The following is a 21,285-nucleotide window of genomic DNA, read 5'->3' as shown; positions in this document are numbered from 1 at the left end:
ATTCCAATTCTCTCACATGGAATGTTGCTTGCACTCTCACAGATGTAGGGTAATGTCGCATCGCCTCCGTTTGGGGGTGAGAAGGACAAAGTCGACAAGATCCATGCTGTCTTCAGGCATGTTACTGCTGAGCCTCGCCCCCCGACATTCCCGAAAAAAGATCGCCGCAGAAAGTCGAAGTTCCATCATGGCCAAGTGCTGGCCAATGCAGACCCTGGATCCCCCTCCGAGAGGTATCATGGCTTGCCTTTGTCGCAATGTTACCCGCGCCGAGTCGAGAAAACGATCGGCATTAAATCTGGATTCAGAATGGTTAACGCTAGGACACAGTCAGACGACAGGATAGTTGTACCGATGAGGCTCGTGAAATATCTCTGGGTCTCTATGAAGGGTGTAGGCAGGACTGTAAACCACTGTGCCTGCTGGGATGTAGTGAGCCGACAGAGTAGCACCTTCCTCTGGAACAGTCCGGGGTAGAGACGATGGAACCGCCGGGTATAATCGCAACGTCTCTTCTATAACAGCGTTGAGAAGAGGGCAGCTTTCCAGGATCTTGTCATCGAAGTCATCACCCAGCTGAGACACCTCATCCTCGAGTCGTCTTTGCAGTTCCTCCTGCTTCAATACTGACCAGATCAGATAGGTCAAAACTGCGGCAGTGGTGTCTGACCCAGCGACCATCATCCCTGCTGCCTCTATTCTCATAGTATCGTCATTGAGCCATTGCCGCCCCTCCCTCCCACAGTCAATGATCATTTCTTTGAACAGGCTTCTTGTCTTATCGTCTTGTTGAGAAAGTTTCTGAACACCATCCTTTCCCGCTGCATCACACTGGTCGAGGCAGCGAGAAAGTGTCTGGAGCGACGATCTGGGAATCAGTCGGAAGAGGAAGTGCAAAATTGGGAGCTCGCTTTTGAAAACTGCTCCAAGCAAAGCGGTCTCGATTGCCCGCATGTAAAGCGTGCTCTTGGTCTAGATCAGCGAAGGTCGAGTCCTGAAACGAAGTTTATCCTTGGCTTACCTTGCCCAAGCCCAGCATACCAAAGGACTGGCCAAAAGACAGAAGGCTGATGATGTCCGCAGCCATCAAAGTCCACCATTTGTGAGTATTAGCAGTTCCCCGCAACGCCTCATCCTTGATCTTCGACACCGCAAGTTCCACATTCTGACGGATCTCACTCTCCCAGTTTTGTCGTAGAGACGCAAGTGTAAAGGAGCGTTGAAGCAACTTTCGTCGCTCTTTCGCTTCCTGCTTGTTGGTGAGAAAGGAAAGAGAGAGCGCCGGGAGCCTTTCAGCAAAATCGCCAACCCACTGCGCTTTCTCGAAACCGCCACCGATCTTATACACCCGGATGACCGAATCAAGATCAACGCATGAGATCTCATTGGGGGCAACTCTAACCAGCTTGCCGTATTTTTGGTGAAGATTGTAGACATACGTCATTCGAGTTCCGGTTAGCCGACTTGCCTTCAGTCTCCATCGACAGAACCGAGTGTGCCATGGGCCTGGGACATGGCCCAGGGGCGATCGTAGACCCGCCAGAATAGTCTGTGATCTGTTAGCTGTGAAGCGTAATCGAAGAAACGACTTGAACCGACGTTGAGAAGCACGTAGACTGCAACTGCAACCAGGAAGAAGAAACTCCCACCGCTGATGGACAGGACGTCCTCAATCGTCAACCAATATCCCATTTCGGTAGGTTTTGTCGATGCTGGACATACAGAAGCAAAGTCTTGTTGCGCAATGAGCGGGCAACTGCGTTTTATCCCGCTCTGTCTGTGTGACTGTAACATTTGATGACATTGCGTGAGATTCTGTGCCTTTGAGGTGCATCTTGTTTGCCAGGAAGTTGTCAAATTGGACAGGGCTACCCCCACAAAATATTCAGCTGATGGAGGTCGTAAACCAACAGAATACTCCTTTTCGCAACTGTGCCTCAAACGAAGGCTTGGTAGAGCCGGTTACCCGAGCCTTGTGGTCTAGGCCTCCGGCTGAAAGAGCAAGCCCGCTGTGAGGTTGGTGTTGGAACCTACGAATTTCAGCTAGACAAATATGACAGTGAGAATGACACCCACTTACCAACAAATATATAGAATTTTCCGGGGCTTCTTTCAGCCCGACTGGAAAGCTGAAGAACCCAGAGCATGCCGCACAAACTGCTTGGCTTTACCTTCAGCGCAACCAACCAACAAACATGGTTTCGAAGGATCAGTATGTTTCAAGGCCTACTTACTAGTTGATGTGGTGGAAGAGCTGATGAATTTGATCGATCAAGTGACAAGATGAGCTGCTTACGGCTGAGGATGCTTGCCAACTCCTTGGAGCACTGCGTGCCCAAGCCTTCTACCACGTCACGATAGGCAAAACAGGACTGGGAGTCAGAGTTTTTGTGTGAGACAAGTCGCAATCATGGATGCGAGGAGAGTGAACAGCAAATTAAGCATTGCAGGCCTTTAAAAATACGTCCCGTGACGTTTTCAGACCTTTGGACATGGAACTCATGCCGCGTTGTATCCTTCACAACCAGATTCATTCTAGAAGTCTTGAGGCTGGATTTAATTCTTCAATCCTCGCTCGACTCGCTTGAGAAAGGCGACCAGTACAGTGATTGGGCATGGTGGGAATTGGCAACGATAAAGAGGCTCGCGTTCTGGTGCTCCCAGTCTGAAAGGTCTTGAGAGACGTTGGCGGCTTTGCGATTATACTTCATCGGCAAGTGCCGTACCGAAAGTGAAGGCTTGCCCGTCCGAGTTTGACTTGCGAGTTGCTGAAGTTTAAAGATTATTGAAATATGTATTATTCAGCAGCCTCATCCGGAGATTCGATGAACACTCGGCGCCGATTTAAGTTAAATGACAAACCGAATACAGCACGTCAACTTGCTCTTAGAGTTGGTGATGTCTGGATCAAACCGAACAACGGTTTCTTGTTTGTGGGGTACTGCAATTGCGAACTCAATGGGTACATGTGTTTCTTAGATCTCGGGCGAATCATGAGCTGCATGCTGCAAGGACGGTAAGAAGAAGAACTGTAAAATCTGGGGGACGAAACACCCTCAACACCAACCCCGAACCAGCTCGGAATCCGGTGGGATTCACATCGTGGGCAGCCCGGCCGGGATCAAAGCCGAGCGAGTGGTCCTTCACATGGCGGCAAAGGCGGCTGTGGGGCCGTGCTTGATCGGTGGGCGGGGAGAAGACACTCCGACGGATGGAGACCCGAAAAGCCCGAGACCCCGATGGTTGTGGACGAATGCGGTTTCACAGCTAAGATGAATGACGCACACGACGGAATGGCTGTAGCTCCCTTTTACGCGGATAAGCTGGGCAGCGCTGGCCAGAGCTCCGCGTAATAGCTCTCGCGAGCTCCCACACCGGAATCACCTCATCGTAATGCGATTGATGCGAAACATTTCTCTCCACGAAAGACCATCCCTTTTCATAGCCGGTGGAAACCTTGGCTATTTCTGGGTTGCATCAAGCATGTAGGGCTCCGCGCAGCCGTCTGGTGTTCCCTCCGGCTCGTTCGGGGCCAAAGGTCCCATTGGAGAACAATGGGCGGGGAGAGTTTCACGTCGCCTTCGCTGTCCGATCGCCTTGACGTCAGCTGACGACTAGACCTCTAGGTGTTGGCGTAGTCGATTCTTCTGCCTGCGGTGGTCTGGCGTGCTTTGGCGTCGTGTTTCTTTGATGTCGGCAAACAATCTGCTCCCTTATCTACCTTCCTGCTACCACCCATCCATTCCCTTGATTGACATCCTGCATACCCTCTTATCAACCTTTTTCATCAAAATCAAGATAGTATTGTTATCAGGGAATTGACAAAAATAATTCAATATGAAGGCTATCGCTGCCCTGTCCTGCGTGGCCGTTGCCAACGCATTTATCCTTCCCGACCCTCAGATTTTCGAGCAAGCGTCGATCCAGAATGACGAGCGCCCCTCTTGGTGGGACCGCATCCCGTCCAAGGATTCCATCGTGAACACTGTCGAAGAGGGCTTCGACTCTTTGTCCTCCCAGATTGAGGGTGCCCTGCATACTCTCGAGGACACTGTCGAGAACAAGTTTGAGCACATTTTCGAGGAAGAAATCTTCAATGATGAGGGTGACACTTCCGACAAGTCCATCTTTGATCTCGTTGCCGGCAGCAAGTACACCACCACTCTCGCTAAGCTCGTTAGCGACTACGACGACATCGTCGAGGTGTTGAAGAGCACCAAGGCCAACCACACCGTATTCGCACCGACCGATCGGGCTTTTGCGAAGCTTCCCAAGGGCTTGAAGCTTAGCAAGGAGGCCATCAAGTCCATTCTGCTGTACCATGTCGGTGTTGGCGTGTACGACGCGAAGAGGGTCTTGCGCACCCACACGCTCCCCACCCTGCTGAACGAACCCTGGCTCGGTGACAAGCCTCAGCGTCTTCGCACCAGCGTTGGTCTCGGCGGTGTTCGCGTCAACTTCTACAGCAAGGTTGTTGCAGTCAACATTGTAAGTACCCACAACCTCAATTGCCAACTGCGATTTCACGTGCTAATTGGATTTGCTTCACAGCGTGCCAACAACGGAATCATCCACGGCATCGACAGCGTCCTCCTTCCTCCTCCTCTGGTCGGCCGGGAGCTCACCCTCCTGCCCAGCCAGTTCTCGACCCTCCTCCTGGCCTACGAGAAGACCGACTTCGTCAAATACATCCATGGTGTCAAATCCACTGGCACCACCGTCTTCGCCCCCTCCAACAATGCCTTCGCTCGTCTGGGACCTAAGGCCAACGCCTTCCTGTTCAACAGCCCGACCGGTCTGAAGTTCCTGAAGGCTCTACTGAAGTACCAGATTGTCGCCAACACCACCCTGTACAGCGACGCCCTTTATCGCCCTGGAGACAAGGAAGCCAATGTCATGGAGCACTACCACGTGGACCTCCCGACTCTGCTGGGCGGCAAGAACATTGCCGTTGACGTCGCCGTGTGGCGCGGCTTCAGACGTGTCAAGCTCAATGGCTACATCCCCATTGTTGTTGCTGACGGCATTGCCAAGAACGGTGTCATCCACGTCCCTGCTCGCGTTCCCCTTCCCCCTCACAAGCACAAGAAGGATAGCGAGAACGGCGAGATTAGCGTCCAGGACTTGAAGGAGAGATTGGCGGAGTATGTTGACGAGGACGATAATCAAGACGACTTCGGATGGTCCGCTGAGCTCTAAGTGAAGCACATTAAAAACGGGAATGATGCAGCTCTGTCCATTGCAAAGCATCAAGGAAATGGACAGCAGCGCACGGGAAGCGCTGCGAAAATGGATCACATCCCACATAGCAAGAACGGCAAAAGTCTAACATGAACGCCAATACAAAAGCATTCTGACTCGAAATTCTCATCTTGAACTCAACAACGATGGCGTAGACTATTGTGTGCATGCTGCGGTTTGTAATTTAGTCGGAGGCCTGTAGCTAGTGAAGCAACTCACGCCCGAAGCAGGTTCTCGCATCAACCAGTGAACAGGGCTCGGGTACACCAACCTGTTTGCCAATGCTTCTACTCTGCACAGCCTTCAACAGTCCAAAGCAAGATAATGCGCTACGTTGTATTGATACATGAAGAGCAACCCGTCTACTGGGCTGTGAGTACCGATTAGAAACACAACCAGAGACGCCTAGTACTGTCTTCCAAGCTGCTGGAGCTGCTGCATCCGCCACGTGAAACACAAGGGCCCCCGAGCTCGTGGTAGCGCTGCTTTCAACTCATCTCGCTAACCGTCCAGAGCAATCCCCGACTTCAGCCCTACCTCCCCGACAACACAGAGCATTCCAGCTACTTCATTGGATCCTCGGGTACGCTTACAGCGGTTAGGCTTGTAAGGCCAGGGAAGCTTGCGTCGCAGAGAGCTTTGCCAATACAGGCTGCATCTCCAACACGCCATTCATAGGTCTCACGAACGAACAAGATGCCACTTTGGGAATCCTTCTCACTTGCATCGGCCAACGGTTATCGGCACTCTTCTGTCACAATGCACCATCACTGCCCATCCAACCATTTACGCCTCAAAGCGGTGCCAGCCCCTTGGACCCGCATCAACCTAGTTCAGAGCCGGCTACTGTAGCCTTTTGCGCCAAAATCCAGCTCTGCCGTCCCGGAATCCGCATCGCGACTGGTGTCGCCAAGGTGGCGCATGGGCGCGGGCTTCAGCTGAGGGGGGGACGGAACGCCTCTTCCAGTCTACACCTACTTCGATTGGCTCCCAACCTTTTTAAATCCGCGCGAGTGCAGGACAACCTGTGAGCGGGAAAAGACGTGGCCCCAGATGCGGTCAAGCGGCCTCCCTGGAAGCCACCGAAGGCTGGACCGCGCCAGCACGGCGAGAAAACGACGAACCAGGGTTCGTGAAAGATGGAAGTCTTGGGCGGTGCTTGGCTTCTTGTCTCGGGGCGAATGCAGCAGGCTCTGGGTCGTGAAATACACTAGGACGGGAGACAATGCCCGATGGGAGGAGCATTATTCAAGCGGCGAGTGGCTCAAAAGATGCAAGTCTCCCTTCGACTGCGGCGTAGGGAAACGGCTCTGGTGAGCTTCGCTGTTTTCCTAGGTCTTTTCTTCAGAGTAAATCAGCATCGGCTGACGAAGCAACGGGTTCACGTCGTCAGTAACGGCCGTTGAGACAAGATGCATCAGCCTCCGCCCGCTGATCAGTCGACCTTCGACTCGCAGGCGCGGTACAACCTTCAAGCCACCGAAGATGTCGACGACGAGCAGCATTTTGTCGAGGAGGAAAAGAAGCGAACCATACAGTTGCCGACAAGACCGAACTATAAGCCGAAGCCGTTGCGATGGCCGTTCATTGCTGTCGTTATTCTTCTGCTAGGTATCCTCATGACTTTGGTCATTGTCGCCAGGACGACGATGCCTAATTCTGATAGCACGGCGACCATTGAACCCAGGCATATCCTAATGTACCGGCAAAATGCAACTTCAGGTGGGCAGTCAACATCGGCCGATCAACCGCCGTCAACGTCCCCGGCCGAAGTCAACTCCACACCGTCAACGCCCTCCTCCACGGCAACTGCTGTGCCGAATTCTCCGACGGCAGCGAGCCTTCCTATCAGTACCGCCCCCGACCTACCAACGAGTTCTGGATCTCAAACTCAGGCAACATCGGAACAGCCATTACGGGCCTCGGAGTCATCCACGTTGCCTAGTCGCTCCTTTTTAGAGGTGCCATCTCCAGAGGTTTCATCTTCAGAAAAATACGAAGTCGTGCCTACGTCAGATCACGCCGTAGTAGCAACTGATCAACCCACCATCACTGTGATTCCGGAGACAAGTCTGTCCGATGAGACTACTCGGACGTCATCGAAGAGACCCATCACTACTACAGCTCTGGAGCCAACAGACTCGACGTCATTCCCGCCGAAGACCACCGTGAAGACCACAAGCATTTCTTCTGAGAGAGATACTACATCGTCTATCAACTCGAAAGACAGCACCGTATCAACAGGTCCAGCATCCAGTTCCAAAACCGCCAAGCCAGGAACAACAAGCAGTTCAGACAGCACGTCAAAGTCTACATCGTTGACAGAGTCAGAACGCAGTGTTGACGCAACTGCATCAAGCACAGGCGGCCGACGGAAAGAGCGTCCGGCCATCACCGATAACAGTTCTGGACCCGATATCACGTCGTCCACGTCGAGTACCGGTCGAGATCGTCTGGTAAGGCTGCCCGTTATCACCAGCGAATTCACGACCACTATCACCGAACCGGGCACTACCTTCGAATTTACCACAGCGATCACCACCACTGTGTCTTCGACCTTCACGTCAACCGGAAAGACAACAGTATCCGCGACCGCCGGCATATTAACGCACACTGATGTCCGCACAACTAGCATACCGCGCACGATCACAAGATCCGCAATGACGACCTTCCCCTCCGTGACAATAATACCGGTCGGGCCAACCATAACCAGTATCGAAACCATTAGCGACGAGAAGACTACGTATTACCAAACGACCACAAGAACTGTAGGATCATTCATCACATCGACAGCACAACACACCGTATCGGAAGTCGTGGAGACCTCATTTGAGCCCATAGAAATTACGTACACCTCGACGTCAGCTTTTACCGTGCCACCGCGCACAAGCGATGTCACTTCCGTCATCGTCAGTGCCGTGCCGTCAACTGTCGCATCCGTCGTCACAAGTACAAGCCCTCCTCAGGTTTATGTGTCAGTGGGAACCACCGAGATTACCAAGTTCATTACCGTTCCCGGTGGGAACCGAGGCAACGAGCCGCAGACCCAGCCTCCAGTCTTTCAGGTCATCACCAGCGTTGTTGATGGGAAGGTCGAGACATTTGTGGACAAGGGCACTCCTCAAACCATCGTGAAGAGCGATGGTGGAGTATACACTGTCGCCTTTACGCCGCCTCCACAGACAGTTGTAACACATGAGGGAGGACAGGCAACCCAGATGGTCATCACAGTGACGCCTTCTCCAGAGGTAGCCTTCGTCGCCGTTCCAACGACGAAGGATGGTACACCGACTGTTGTTGTAGTTCCTTCGACTTTCAATCCAGCAGGGCCCGGCGCATTCAAAGAGATGCCCACCACGATTAACGGAAAGGCGACCGTAGTCAATGTTCCTGTCACTCAAGAGCCAGTACTGCTGGCTGTGCAGACAACTATTGACGGCATACCAACCGTCTTATGGGTCAATTCTGTGCCAACAGCAGGCTTCAGTCCCATTTCATTGACCCTAGTGTCAGAGATTGGCGGCATTACCGGCGTATTCACGACAACAGACTTACCAGAGACTGTCAAGACAACGATAGACGGCAAGGAGACTTCCATAATAAGAACGCCGGGACCACGGACGTTCACCTCGGTATCGGGAGGGACTCTGACGACCATGACCATCATCACTACCCCGACCGGCACAATGCCTCTGTCATTCACGGTAATCACAACCATAGGAGGCACCTTAAGTACTATCGTATCCACTCCCACGCCTACTACGTTCACCACCTCTATCTCGGGCACATTGAGGACCATTACCTCCACGCCAAGTCCCACAACTCGCTTGTCAACCATCAAGCCCTCCACCACTCTCATCACCTCCACGACCAAACCAACATCAACAGACAGCCCGGATCGAGTCATAACCGAGATCGAAAAGTTCAGTTTTACCAATGGCGACTACTTCGTCGGGAAGTTCCTCCCAATTATCCTTGCAGTCATGATTGCGGTTCCCCTCCGGATCATCGACCTCAACGCCAAGCTGTACCAGCCTTTCCACGCCCTCGCACAGAAAGGAGGTTCTCTAGGGAAAAGCAGCATGACCTTGCAATTTGACGGCTGGAAAGGCTTCTTGACCCCCTTTGAGAGTTTGTTGCAGGGTCATCCGGTCCCTTTCATCACAACATTAATCATATTGTGCTCATCTCTACTTGCACCTCTAGCGACGGAAGCTATCGGGATGAAACTCCATGGCACTTGCAAGATCACAGCAATCGAGGGCTGTGGCATCCAGTTGGGTGTCTCTCCCATGTCAAGCTACGCCCTAGTCACCCTGATCGCCTCCATCATAGTTTTGCTTCTCGTCTTACTCTTCTTCCTTCGGACTTGGGAAACAGGCCTCCATGCCAACCCCTGGAGCGTAGCCGGGATCTCCTCCCTTGCGCGTAACGCGGACATTCGGTCGCATCAAATCGACTTCAAAGCCAGCGCAAAAGCGATGAGAGAGAAGCGATATGGTTTTGGGTACTTCGAAAACAATCTCGGCCGCGACGAGTACGGCATCATCTACTGTGACGACTCAGCCCAGACTCTCCAAGGCGCAACAGCTTCTGGCGCAATTCCAGCAGACGACGAACTCACTGGCGCGTACCAAAGGGATATTGCAAAGAAAAGCCGTAAGCCGGTGCCTTTCATTGCACTTACGTGGTGGTGGCGACTCGGGTTCATCTTCTTCCTCGCTGCCTTGTTTATCATCATATTGTACTACCATCTCACACTGGGCGTTCGGAATTCTTTCAAAGACTTCATGGATAGTCAGACGTTTGGCGTTCGGTTCTTTTTCGCGGCGTTGGGTGTTACCATTATCTTCTGCTGGGAGTCTATTTTCATCAGTAAGTTGATCCAACTAGCCCTGGGGTTCCCCTGTCTAACGTTTCAAGGCATCGCAATAATCAGCCCCTACCACAACATGGGTCGTCGCTCCCAGCCCCCGGAGAAATCTATCCTCTTGACTCGTCCAACGAACGGTTTCTACGGACTCTACGCGGCGATATTGGAGGGCAGCATCATTCTGATGCTGGCAGCTTTCATGTCCATCCTTGCCGAATTCCTGCCGATTCTCTTCGCGAACGTGCCGTACAACCTGACGCAGACTCTAAAATCCCACAATGTCTGCGCCACCATCAGCCTTACGATTCTTGCGCTCATGTTGGCCTCCATGGTAGCAAGTCTATTCATCAAATGGCCCGAGCTGCCAGTCGATCCGCGCAGTATCGCCGGAGCGTTGTACTACGTCGCCGAGAGTCGGATGCTGGAGGACTTCGAGGGACTTTCGAAGCTGGACTCTGGAGAGAGGGAAAAGAAAGTCAAGGAGCTTGGGCGGAGGTACTTTTATGGAGGCCTCACGGGTAGTAATGGTAAAAGAATGGGCGTTGAATCAGTCGAGAGCGTTGAGGACACAGCATATACTGGTGGTCACTGGTTCTTACCTCCACAAGACGACCAACAGGGCGATGAAGATAATCGAGGGGAGGGGGTGCAGGAATCTGAGGTACCTCATCAATCCGAGCAGACTTTGCATTCGGAGAGGGGGCAGGGGGTCAATCAAGAGGATGACATCGATCGAGCAGCCCTGCTACCAGAACCCGCACGGCTTCGAGAGGCGAAGCAGGGTCCTGAAGGATTCATTTAATACTTCATCACGTAAGGCATTGCCTAGATCACGGGTGTAAAGCGAAACAAGTAAAGCTGAGTTGTATCATTAATCAAGTTGTGCCAAAACACATATACCATTGCAATTACAGTCCGGTGGTGACTCGGGAGTATTTAAACGCAGAAAGACTTTTGAGATTTTCTAACAAAGGAAATGTTGACTCGTGTCAGGCGCGTGAAGCTTAGCAACGAGCGTTCCCCTTGGTAACGGACTTAATGTAAGACTTCACCTTCTCATATTTGCCCCCTCTCACATTTTCAATGTGGGTGAGTACACGGGGGTAGACCTCCTCATGGGCAGTTGGACTCATCCAAGCATCGAGATGGCCGCGACCTTCGAAGACTTGCCTCTCGTAGCAAATACCGCCGTTGACCTCGCTGAGGGTAGTGAAGGACTTGTCGGTGTTCTGCGGGTCGTAGACTGCGTTCTCAGATCCGGAGAAGAGGAAGATGGGCAGCCCCTTGAGGCGGGCAATGTTCCCAGATGTGGTAAGTTCAGCGTTCCGGGAGTCAAGGACGTTGCCTGCAAGACCGCTGTCCATGAGGTGGCGAAGGCTCTTCATCGAGGTCCCTCCGAGGAAGTTCTCCAACTGGGCATGGGTGGCGTCGTTCAGATGCTGGTGGGACCAAAGGCTAGCACGTCGAAGTTAGCAGGTGGAAAGGTTGTAATGCGTGATCATGAATCGGGATTCTTACCGTCCAAATACAAGAGAGCTACGATGACAAACGACAGAGTTGCAAATCTCGTCGCGACGACCGACGGGGTAGAAGCGGAGTGCTTGGTTAATGACCTGCTGAATGATGCCATCCTGGGAAGAGCTCGAGCAATCGTACCAGTTGCCCTGGAAGAGACTGTAGATAGACGCCATGGAGATGGGAAGGCTGGCCTTGATCTGGTTGACCTTGGCAAACATTGGGTTCATGAAGACCTGGGAGGCAGTCACACCGCTGAGCCACTGGCGCGGAATTGTGCCGTCAAGCAGGCCTGAGGCGAGAGCAACAGAGCCAGCGCAGTGAGCGACGACGTACGTGGTGACGGATGGTCCACTTCCGCTATCCTTGATGTCATGTCTCCGGCGAATTTCTTCGAGAGCGGCCTTGAGATCCAGTCGAGCATCATATGTAGTCCAGTTTTGCTGGGCAACGATGGTCTTGCCCACACGGTGAACCATCGAGTACACTCGGAAGCCCTTCGCACGGTAATAGTTGACAGCGTTCTTCTCAATTGTGGGCAAGGCGAAGATCTGCTGGTCAACAGCAGCACCGGGGATAAGGAAAACGATGGGCGCGTTCGACTCGTCCCAGTTGCGCTTGTCGTAGGGCTCGTAAAATTGAGGGCTCCAGTAGAAGAGCTTGGTCTTGACACGATCGCTCGCATGAAGTGTTATCTCTTCCGTGTATCTTGAGGGGTTCTGGTAGTTGTTGAATGGCAGACTGGGCCACTGCATAGGAATAAACGGCGTAAGGAAAGCACTGGCTGCCTTGGCGGTGAAGTAGCCGAGGAAGTTCGCAGTCGAAGCAACGCGGGAGTAGAGAGTTGAGCCGGTAGTCTCCATGGTGGTGCACTCCTGGAGGAAGGAGGTGGGACGAATGTGGATGATACCCTTGCCGAGAACGTTGTTTTCATCTCCAGCGTCACTAGTCCCAAGCTCCGTAATGGTGCAGTACAGGGTAGTAGTAGCCTTCCAGAGGTTGAGAGGGTTCAGGGTGACATCCGGATTGACGACCTTGTATCCGTTGAAGTGGAGCTTCTGGCCGTTGGGGCACGATATGGTAAAGTTGTACGTGAGGTTCATGGTGTCAGGTGCGCGAGGGTCGTCATTGAAGAGTTGGAACTTGCCGCCCTGGACCATACAGGTTCCGCCGAGCTTGGGGCAGGTAAAGGTTCCGGTGAGAGTGGCCGGGTGCTCCTTGTCATGAACAACTAGGCCAGGTCAGCTTCTTTGTTCGAGTCTCCGGGGCAGGTTGACTTACGGTTGTGGGTGTTCCATGAGCGAGCGCTGAGGAAGAATCGCGCAAACTCGCCACGACCGCGAGCGGTAGCCGTTGCGTGTTCGAAAGACAAGTTGTTGATCGTCTCATTCTTGTCACGGATATGAATCCAGCCGTCCATCATCTCAGTGAAGGCAATACCAGCAGTGTTGTCATCTCTGGCCGTCTGAATAATATCTTGAACTCTCATCACTTGGAAAGCATCTTCACGCTGCAGGCTCTCGGGGATGTGTGCAGGCTTGCCAAAAAGATTGAGAGATCCTTGAATAAGTCAGCATGTTGGAAATATCATTTCAGCTTGGCTTCAGACTCACCATTACGATCTTCCCTGATAGTCAAGTGCCTATCTTCGGCAATCTTCTCCATCGATCTCTCGGCAAGGGCGGTGATGGTCGCGAAAGGGTTAACTCCGAGAGCAGCAGGGACAATAGTGCCGTCGCAAACAATGAGGCCGGGGTGAACCTCTTCCCCATCACCCTTGAACAACTGGCCCTTATCGTTGACACCACCGCCAGCACCAGTACCGTCGTTACTGATGCGTGCGCCGCCACTAAAGTGGTCATGTAAGCAGTTATCCAGCAAGACAAACGACCCTCAGGTTCTTACATAGCATGGACAGTGATCTCCTTTTCTCCAAAAGCGGCATAGAATGGGCTGTCGACGTAAGTGCCCCCAATCAGGTTGGTGATCTTCTGGAGGTAACCCGCAAGCTTGGTAGCTCTCTTGGAAGTGCCGACACCAGAGAAGTTGATCAACGGCCTGTCATCAACCAAGTTCATTGTTGCTTGGCTGCCTACGGAGAAAGTCAGTCGCGTCTGAATGATGAGGTGAAAGGGCTTCGCTTACTGTCATGCGACATGATCAAATAGCACTGGGTTCTCTCAGTGCTTCCCTGTGGGTTGTAAGGTCCAAAGACGCGAGCACCAACAGCAGCAGCCAAGTGGTCGGCCTTCTGACCAAAGGAAAGATTATGCGGGAAGACACGACCAGGGAGGTACTGGAGCATAGTCTGGTAGAACGGTGCCAAGGCGGCGGGAATTGCGCCCTCTTCAATCACAAAGCCGTCGAGGGGGTTCTCTTGGTCACGGCAGTCGATGACACCCGTGATGCATGGCCCGACAGGGCGGTTTGGTGGTGGGTCTGGTCGCCCCATAGAGTTGACGTACTCGTTGGTGTTGTATCTGCGATTGGTTAGTAGCTGTTCATACGGCCCAACGAAGTTTCTTATTCTTACCCGAACGCCAAGATATCACCGTTGCCACTCATACCCTGGCCGACGTCTTTGCTCATTTGAAGACCAAACTTTTGGCTGCGAAGCAAAATCTCCGTGGTACCAATGCTACCGGCACCGAAGCAGACCAGCTCCTTTGCATGAACCCACATAAGGTCTTCGTAAAAGATGTCCTGAAAGTTGGCTCGCTTGCCTCCATGCCAGGCAAAGTAAACAATGTAGCCGTCTCTGTCAGGGGCTTCAGTAACGTAACGGACCTCACACTGGCAGAACATCTCGGCACCCCAATTCCAGGCATCGCTGAGATAGTTGACCAAAGTGGTTGACTTGCTTCCGTCATTCAGACCCGTGGTGTCTTGGCCAGTGAGTGATGATGCCTTCATCGAGACACCAGTGCTGTTGTCTCCGTCGACGAACTTGGTCGTTTGAGGCACACGGTAGAACTTGTCGCCCCATCCCATGAGCTTCGCCTGCTTCTCAAGCGTCTCCAACTTGGGAAGCTTGGGGTAGTCCTCTGGGTATTGTGCCGGCTCCAAGACTTTGCGAGCCTTCTCGTAATCTGGTACACGTCAGTCTGTTTTGAAGCAATCCACATCGTGCAAAACTTACATGGCTTGAGGTTATCGCCTCGGAGTTGCTCGGGCCAAATAGGTAGGCTCATCGTACCAGGGTCCGCCTCCAAGAAGACATTGGCGTTCAGGAGACTAGTACCTCCAAGGCCGTTTCCGACGAAAGCGTTCTGGCCATCACCGACAATGAGGTGATAGAGACCAGTAGGGTCGCCTCCTTCGGCAAACTTCCCAAGTCTGCCGAGTACGCCGTCCGTTGCTGCATTGGTCATATGCAGCTCTTGGGCAGCATCCGCAATTCCAGAGGGAAATTCTCCGGGCCACTTCTCTTTCCCGCGCTCTAGAAGACAGACGGTCTGTCCAGCTCGAGCCATTCGGCTGGCGGCGACGGCCCCACCGTAGCCGGAGCCGATAACAACAACATCGTATGAGGGCCGAATCAGCTCAACAGGGCGCGAGATGCGAGGATACGTGCCGGTGACAGGGTCGAAGTTGTCACTGCCATCGTTGTAGCCGTACTCCGGCTCTATGGGACTGTCCTGCAGCTGCGGTGTTCCGTTGTGCTGCGGCTCGTAGTTGCCATTGGTGTAGCCGTTGGAGCCGTTGACCTCCGAGTTGCCGTCCATGGTGTCTGGTGCCACGCGAGAGACTAAGACTTACTTACCGCTAAAGAATTAGCAAGCGTCCGTTGAGATGAGAACGAGTAGCCCCAAAACAGACGGGAACCACGGATAATATCCACTTCTTATAAAGGGAGTGCTGCGGGTGTCTCTCGGCCCCGGACTCTCGTCAACATAGCCAATCACACGGGAATTCTGCTGGGAGACGATATCACAGACCGTCGCCAAGGGAACTCCCTTCCCACGTTTCATTCACATGCCTCTTGTAAAGTGACTCTTAGTATTGGAGAAGTCACCGGTTCGCGGATTTCCCGAATGCGGCAGGCTGTGCTCGGCGTCAGCATGGGGGGTTCTCACAGCCATCCAACGTACAGTCAGCATACTGATAGTGGTGTTGAGGCACGGTAACTCGTGTGCTATGAGAATAGCCTACATTACGCCCCGTTTCTGTCAGCTTTCGAATTGGTTCTTCCCATTCGTTCAAACATTTGTTTGTGGCTTACGGTCATGTTTCCTCGACGCTCTCGGCGAAACCGATCTTACATTTGGCATGTGATTCAAACCCTTCAGAGACAGCGGGCTCTTCCTATCTAGCTGTCGAGAAGAAACAAATTCGCGAGGAACCGAGACAGGACGTCCAGAAAGCCGCAAAATGGAGGCTTTTCGTGCCGCAAGCACTTCTAGACTGACGATGTTTTGAACATGTCCCAACTTTAACCATCGTGCGGCGCGGGGAAAGGACTCTAGGCCTATGATACTAGCGGCATGTTGCCTGTGTTCTGAGTACTTTGGGGTGTTTGGATAATCTCCACTCTTCAAATGCCGCGTTCCGCAGGCGACCAGAGAATACTTGGTGTCTACATGCTCTTCCTCGAATGGCCAGTCGGATGCCTCTCGTTTCCCGAGGGCTTCAGCCGTTGACCCGTTATAGCTTTTCCCGATTAGAAGTGGGAAATGTTCCCTCTCGCCGAAATGGGTCAAAACACAGCACACGCAATTATTACTAAGTGATAAGGCATCGTCCCTCCAATGTTGTCTCACCACCGCGGGGGCTCCCCGATTGGTGACCCGGGCGCACGTCACATGCGGCTGCGAGACGACAGATTCTACGTGCGGGAGCACTAGCTGACGGGCCGCAAGCGGAGTGAGGGACAGCATTTTTGCTAACCTGGCGGCTGAGAAATTTTGAGCTGAACTTGCAGCAGTCCGTAGAATGTGGGAAACATCCCTTGATTGAATCGCTTCTGGTGCCGCGACATTCCGAGACACCACACGCAATGTTTGACAGCTTGTGTGATTGGAGACCTAGACTAGTTTTCAGCTCATTTTCACTAGTATGGGCGGTGTCTTGATGCGAACCCTGGAATGCCACTTCTCAGCCATCCCGCCCTTGCTGAGGTAAGATACTTTGGAGATGCAGAAAGCAGCACCCTCAACTATTCGCACGAGCCGTGGTGGGCAGAAAATTACAACACCGCAGAAACCCTATCTCTGACGCAACTGTCAGATTAGGGGCCAGCTTGAAAGCTTCATCGAAGAAAAGCCCACATCGAGAGGCTTTCGAGAGCTTCAGCACGTGAAAATAGCCGCCAGAGCATGTGAGTGAGAGACAACAAGGTCTTGATCTGCATTCCAGGACCGCTTCAACTCCCTTCTGCATGCTTACCATATTATGGCAAGATTCCAGCCACCAGGAAAGCCAATGATGAGATGACATTCATGAGAAAATGATATAAGAAAATAACTCGCCTCCCAATTCTTATCGTAAGACTTGGCTTTCAAAGTTTCTTTATTGTCAGCTGAGCCGACCCAGACCCTCGTTGAGAATGGCCAAAGTCAATGTTTATCATTCCCTCCCGAGGGACCTGAGCAACCAGAAGGTCGTCGCTGAGTCCGTTCGGCCGGTCACCACCGCCGACCTCCGATCGCTCCTCCGCAAAGAGGGCCCCCGTCGCCCCATCAAGGACAGAATCGCCAAGCTCGAACTCCGGAAGCCTGACTACTACACAGGGGCACCATGGAAGCTTATTCGCGACGATGCGATCTTGTTCGTGAGGAATATCCCTTATCTCCTGGGCATCGTCCTCCCTCTGTTTGAGAAGCCGCCTACGCGGTCATTCGACATCGAGCGTATCGGTGATCAGGACTTCGGCATCAATCGTCTCAGACGCCAATTCGAGGCATTTGCGCAACGATATTTCCACTCTGGCCCCCTCGACGAGCTTTACCCGTCCTTCGCCAACATCTATGACATCACCTTCCACCTCATCCTCATCATCGCCCAGTCCACCTTTCTTCTCTCACTCCCTTTCCTATCCTTCTTCTCTTTCAATCTTGTCGTTGCTTACATTATTGGATTCGTCACCTTGAACTACTTCGTGTGCTACGCGCTGAATGGGTACATGCCTGATGGATACATCCAATCTACCGACTTTCCTGAAGCCAGTCTTTGGGACGAGGAGCACAGCAAAGAGCAATGGATCTTCCTTAATGGAGTCGCTGTCGGGTGAGCCTTCCTGTGTTTTGCTTCGAAGATGCCTGAAGCTAATGATCGCACAGACAACACTGGCTGCGAAGCAATATCGACCGGATCTCCTTGACCTTCCATCGCAGAGTAATTGGTGTCCACAATAAGACGTAAGATGACAACTATACCTTATTTCCGATTCATTTTGACATTTACTACAGTGCCGGCGTCATCTTTGATGTCATTCAATGCCTCCTTGAGCGCTGCTTATACTTTGGTACAGCCGATACTAGAGCGTGCTTCGCCCTGATCTCGGAAGCTCTTATGCACCCCGAAAAGGAGAAGGTGGTCCTAATCCTTCACTCCCAGGGCGGGCTCGAAGGCAGTATCATCTTGGACTGGCTCATTAACCAACACCCCCGAGACATCCTTCAAAAGCTGGAGATCTATACCTTCGGCAATGCTGCAAACCACTTCAATAACCCACGCGTGTTTAAGACCGACCACGGCGAGCACGACGGTCGTAACCGCGCCATCCGCCACATCGAGCACTATGCCAACTCGTTTGACTTCGTGTCGCGATGGGGCGTCATGCACTTCAAGAAGAAGACCGCCGACCAGCAAGACCGCTCCGTCATCTACAACCTAAACGCGGCTGTTCTATCCGGCCGCACCGAGCCGAAGAAGCACCTCAGTAAGAGGCAGATCAAGGAGAACAACAAACTCGAGAAGGCCTGGAACTCGTATAGCGGCGCCTTGTTCGAGCGCATTGGCTCTGGCCACCAGTTGAACCAGCACTACCTTGACAACATGTTTCCCCTCGACAAGGGTCTCACGAAGGTCCAGCAGAATGGCGACGGCTCCCCTCTCCCGAACACGTTCATGGATGCCGAGGTCAATGTGTACAACGATCCCAAGCAGATCAACAGGCTAAGGAACCTGCAGAATGGATTCTATGGCCATGAGCACAATGGTGAACACCATGGTATCAATGGAGATGTCACTATCAAGAAGGTGTATCAGCTGAGTCGTCTTTGGAAGTACGTCAATGGCAATAGTCCCAAAGAAGAGGAGTATGCAGGAGAGTACTGATATGGCCGTGGTTGATTGTACATCTGCTTTTGTCACTTCATTGCCAAAAGTCATTCAATACCTACAATATAAAAACCATCGATCTCAGGTTTGCCAAGTACTTTTAGAAGAGTCGTCATGAGCCTCGATGCCCAATTGCTCATCTGCTCTGATACTCCACCAAGATTGCTTCGCCTGATACAAAAACCTACACGTTCTGAATGCTGCCTGCGTCAACGGCCTTTGAAAGGAAACCACAATTAGTTGGATTTAGATGAAGTTTAATCAGGGCACATGGAATTCAGGGCGGGCAGCCATGGTTCTGAAAATGTAATGGCGCTAAACGTCTGCTTTTTCGCTTCATGGAAACCCAGAAGCGGAAGTGTGGTATTGTTTCTTTTGTGGTTCCTGATTCCTTCCTAACTACTTGTGGTACCGTTTCATTCTTTTCTGAAACGAATATCCCAAATTATGGCATTCTCTTCGCGTATCTCTCCTTCTGACATGCGCTTCTGAATTCCCATGTGCCTAAGGTATCATGAAGTGTTGACAGCAGTGGCGTTAAATGTGGCTCTGTTTATCTGCGACGTCGAAGTCAAAGCAGTGCGTCCTGCGGCCATCCCCATCACGATTACAGCTTTGCATCGAATGTTTTGACTCGTGTCCGCCGACGTTACAACTACCTGTCAAAATGAAATACCATCAACGACGAACCAAACCTATGCACCATGGAGTCTTTGAATTCAGATCTTTTACCCAAAGGTAGAAACCCCTGAAAATAGCCTTACGGACCTGCTGCGGACCTGTTGCGGACCTGCCTCAAGGCACTGGACATCTTGTACCCCGAACCTCAACATCGCACCACTGCTGTGCTAACGGCACATGAATCCGCATTGTCAAAGGATCAATTATCAGCGTCAACAACATGCCAGCTTTGGCTCTCCGCAACGGCCTGTCTCGCGAGTCTCAAGGACATCTAAATGACGAGACACAAACAAGGCCCATGATATGAACTTCTTATTCTCGGTCAGTTCGCACTAATGCTTCGAAGTAAGCTGGGCTCAGCAATTGAGCAGCGTCAAGAATTCAGTTGAGCCTTTTCTCACTTAATGAATCTGGTTAGAAACTTGGTCGCATTACCTATTCACTTGTGCATTGCACGGATCATCATTATCACCAACAACTCATAGTTACTATAGTTGTACTTTGATATCAACCGTGGATCGTCCCAGCTCGTAACTCCGGCATCGGTTTGGGCTTGGAGGTGGAGACTTCCGAAGCGGTCCGGTAGTGTGGGTCTCTTCATCGGCAACCGGCCGAGATTTTCGGTCCTCTCTCCGAAAATGCTGGTAGATACATATGCTCAATTCCGCACACATCGACGCAATTCCAACCAAGTAATATTGTTCCAGAAAGTTACAGTAAAATAGTTCCACAGTTTCCCGATGTCTTTCGGCAAGATTCCGGAAAGTACTTCGTGCATCTCCGGCAGTATCCTGAGAGTGATGACATTGCATGCCTACATGGAAGTTGGAGGTACATACAGGCGGATCATGCTAGAGAGTTCGCTGCTGCGATAGGTCATCTAGTAAAAGCTTGTTCATCTAGATTTGTGGCCCAGTGAATCCTTCGCTCTAGCTGGAGATAGATACCTTGTTGTTGCTGACAAGGTCATCGCCGGGAAGTAGACAAATCTTCTCAGTCAGGCAATGTCGCGCGATTGTTCTATTTCTAAAGGTCCACGGATCGGCGGGATTGCCCATCCTTAATGGGAGAAGCGCGCTTCTGAGCTCATTGGAAGCAAGATAGCCAGCTTTCACTGCCAACGAGATAAAAGCGCGCGGATAGAGCGCACAAGACATTCGCACCCTGATATAGGCTCCCCTGGGCGCAGCCGTCTCAGAACAGCGAAAATGTCCACTGACGCCGCTGCGCCGCACGAGAACAAGGAAATAATTTTTGAATGTGGAATTTCTGCAACTCATTTCCAGATTTGTTCCTGTTGGCTGGGTCGCTGCGCCCGGCCGCAGCATCTAAGAATCAGGCTGTAGTATCTTGCCTGCCAATACAGTCAACAGAACCTTCAGCGGCAAGCGGAGACTGAGAGGCACAGCGGAAACTCTCTTCTGGCTGGAGACCGGTTCCCTGAAACCGGGGTGGCACGGCCGGCAGGTGAACCAATTATATGACCCCAGATGCCGATCCGGGCATCGCCCACGGGGAAGTTTACCTGCCTCGGACTGTGTGTTCATAACATACCCATAACCATGACCTTCGATACCCTAATTTCGTGGGGATGAACAACGACGCAGCTTTCCGCCCCGAATGGCTTGCGGTCCTCGTGCGCTTCCCCCGGAGTCTTTCAAAAGCCCACACAGGCTGCCCCTGAGCGGATGTTG

General features: G+C 52.2%; 5 protein-coding genes across 5 annotated transcripts; 3 read left to right on the top strand and 2 right to left on the bottom strand.

The window, feature by feature from the left end:
• Positions 1-36: 36 nt before the first annotated feature.
• Positions 37-1,692, bottom strand: GCG54_00014220 (putative sterigmatocystin biosynthesis P450 monooxygenase; the record flags this gene model as incomplete). The annotated part of the gene is made up of 4 exons (XM_045414060.1): positions 37-298; positions 353-972; positions 1,022-1,549; positions 1,600-1,692. The coding sequence occupies 4 exons, from the start codon at positions 1,690-1,692 to the stop codon at positions 37-39; spliced, it is 1,503 nt and encodes a 500-aa protein (XP_045259581.1).
• A 2,145-nt stretch (positions 1,693-3,837) lies between these two features.
• GCG54_00014219 (Aurofusarin biosynthesis cluster protein S) lies at positions 3,838-5,199 on the top strand (the record flags this gene model as incomplete). The annotated part of the gene is made up of 2 exons (XM_045414059.1): positions 3,838-4,488; positions 4,552-5,199. 2 exons carry the CDS (start codon positions 3,838-3,840, stop codon positions 5,197-5,199), a joined length of 1,299 nt encoding a protein of 432 aa, XP_045259580.1.
• A 1,454-nt stretch (positions 5,200-6,653) lies between these two features.
• Positions 6,654-10,916, top strand: GCG54_00014218 (uncharacterized protein; the record flags this gene model as incomplete). Its single annotated transcript, XM_045414058.1, has 5 exons — positions 6,654-6,869; positions 6,929-7,177; positions 7,374-9,372; positions 9,448-10,116; positions 10,165-10,916. 5 exons carry the CDS (start codon positions 6,654-6,656, stop codon positions 10,914-10,916), a joined length of 3,885 nt encoding a protein of 1,294 aa, XP_045259579.1.
• Positions 10,917-11,118: 202 nt separating this feature from the next.
• GCG54_00014217 (Cholesterol oxidase) lies at positions 11,119-15,357 on the bottom strand (the record flags this gene model as incomplete). The annotated part of the gene is made up of 8 exons (XM_045414057.1): positions 11,119-11,569; positions 11,633-12,860; positions 12,911-13,189; positions 13,243-13,478; positions 13,535-13,721; positions 13,775-14,109; positions 14,163-14,718; positions 14,769-15,357. Coding segments are annotated over 8 exons (3,861 nt in total), but the record flags the coding sequence as incomplete, so codon positions are not given.
• A 1,817-nt stretch (positions 15,358-17,174) lies between these two features.
• GCG54_00014216 (uncharacterized protein) lies at positions 17,175-18,907 on the top strand (the record flags this gene model as incomplete). Its single annotated transcript, XM_045414056.1, has 3 exons — positions 17,175-17,854; positions 17,908-17,985; positions 18,037-18,907. 3 exons carry the CDS (start codon positions 17,175-17,177, stop codon positions 18,905-18,907), a joined length of 1,629 nt encoding a protein of 542 aa, XP_045259577.1.
• Positions 18,908-21,285: the final 2,378 nt, after the last annotated feature.

This window comes from Colletotrichum gloeosporioides (assembly GCF_011800055.1).
Source record: "Colletotrichum gloeosporioides strain Lc1 chromosome Unknown consensus_75, whole genome shotgun sequence".
Taxonomy (NCBI): Eukaryota; Fungi; Ascomycota; class Sordariomycetes; order Glomerellales; family Glomerellaceae; genus Colletotrichum; species Colletotrichum gloeosporioides.
The sequence above is the reverse complement of the archived record's forward strand: the minus strand, read 5'-3'. Positions and strand labels throughout refer to the sequence as shown.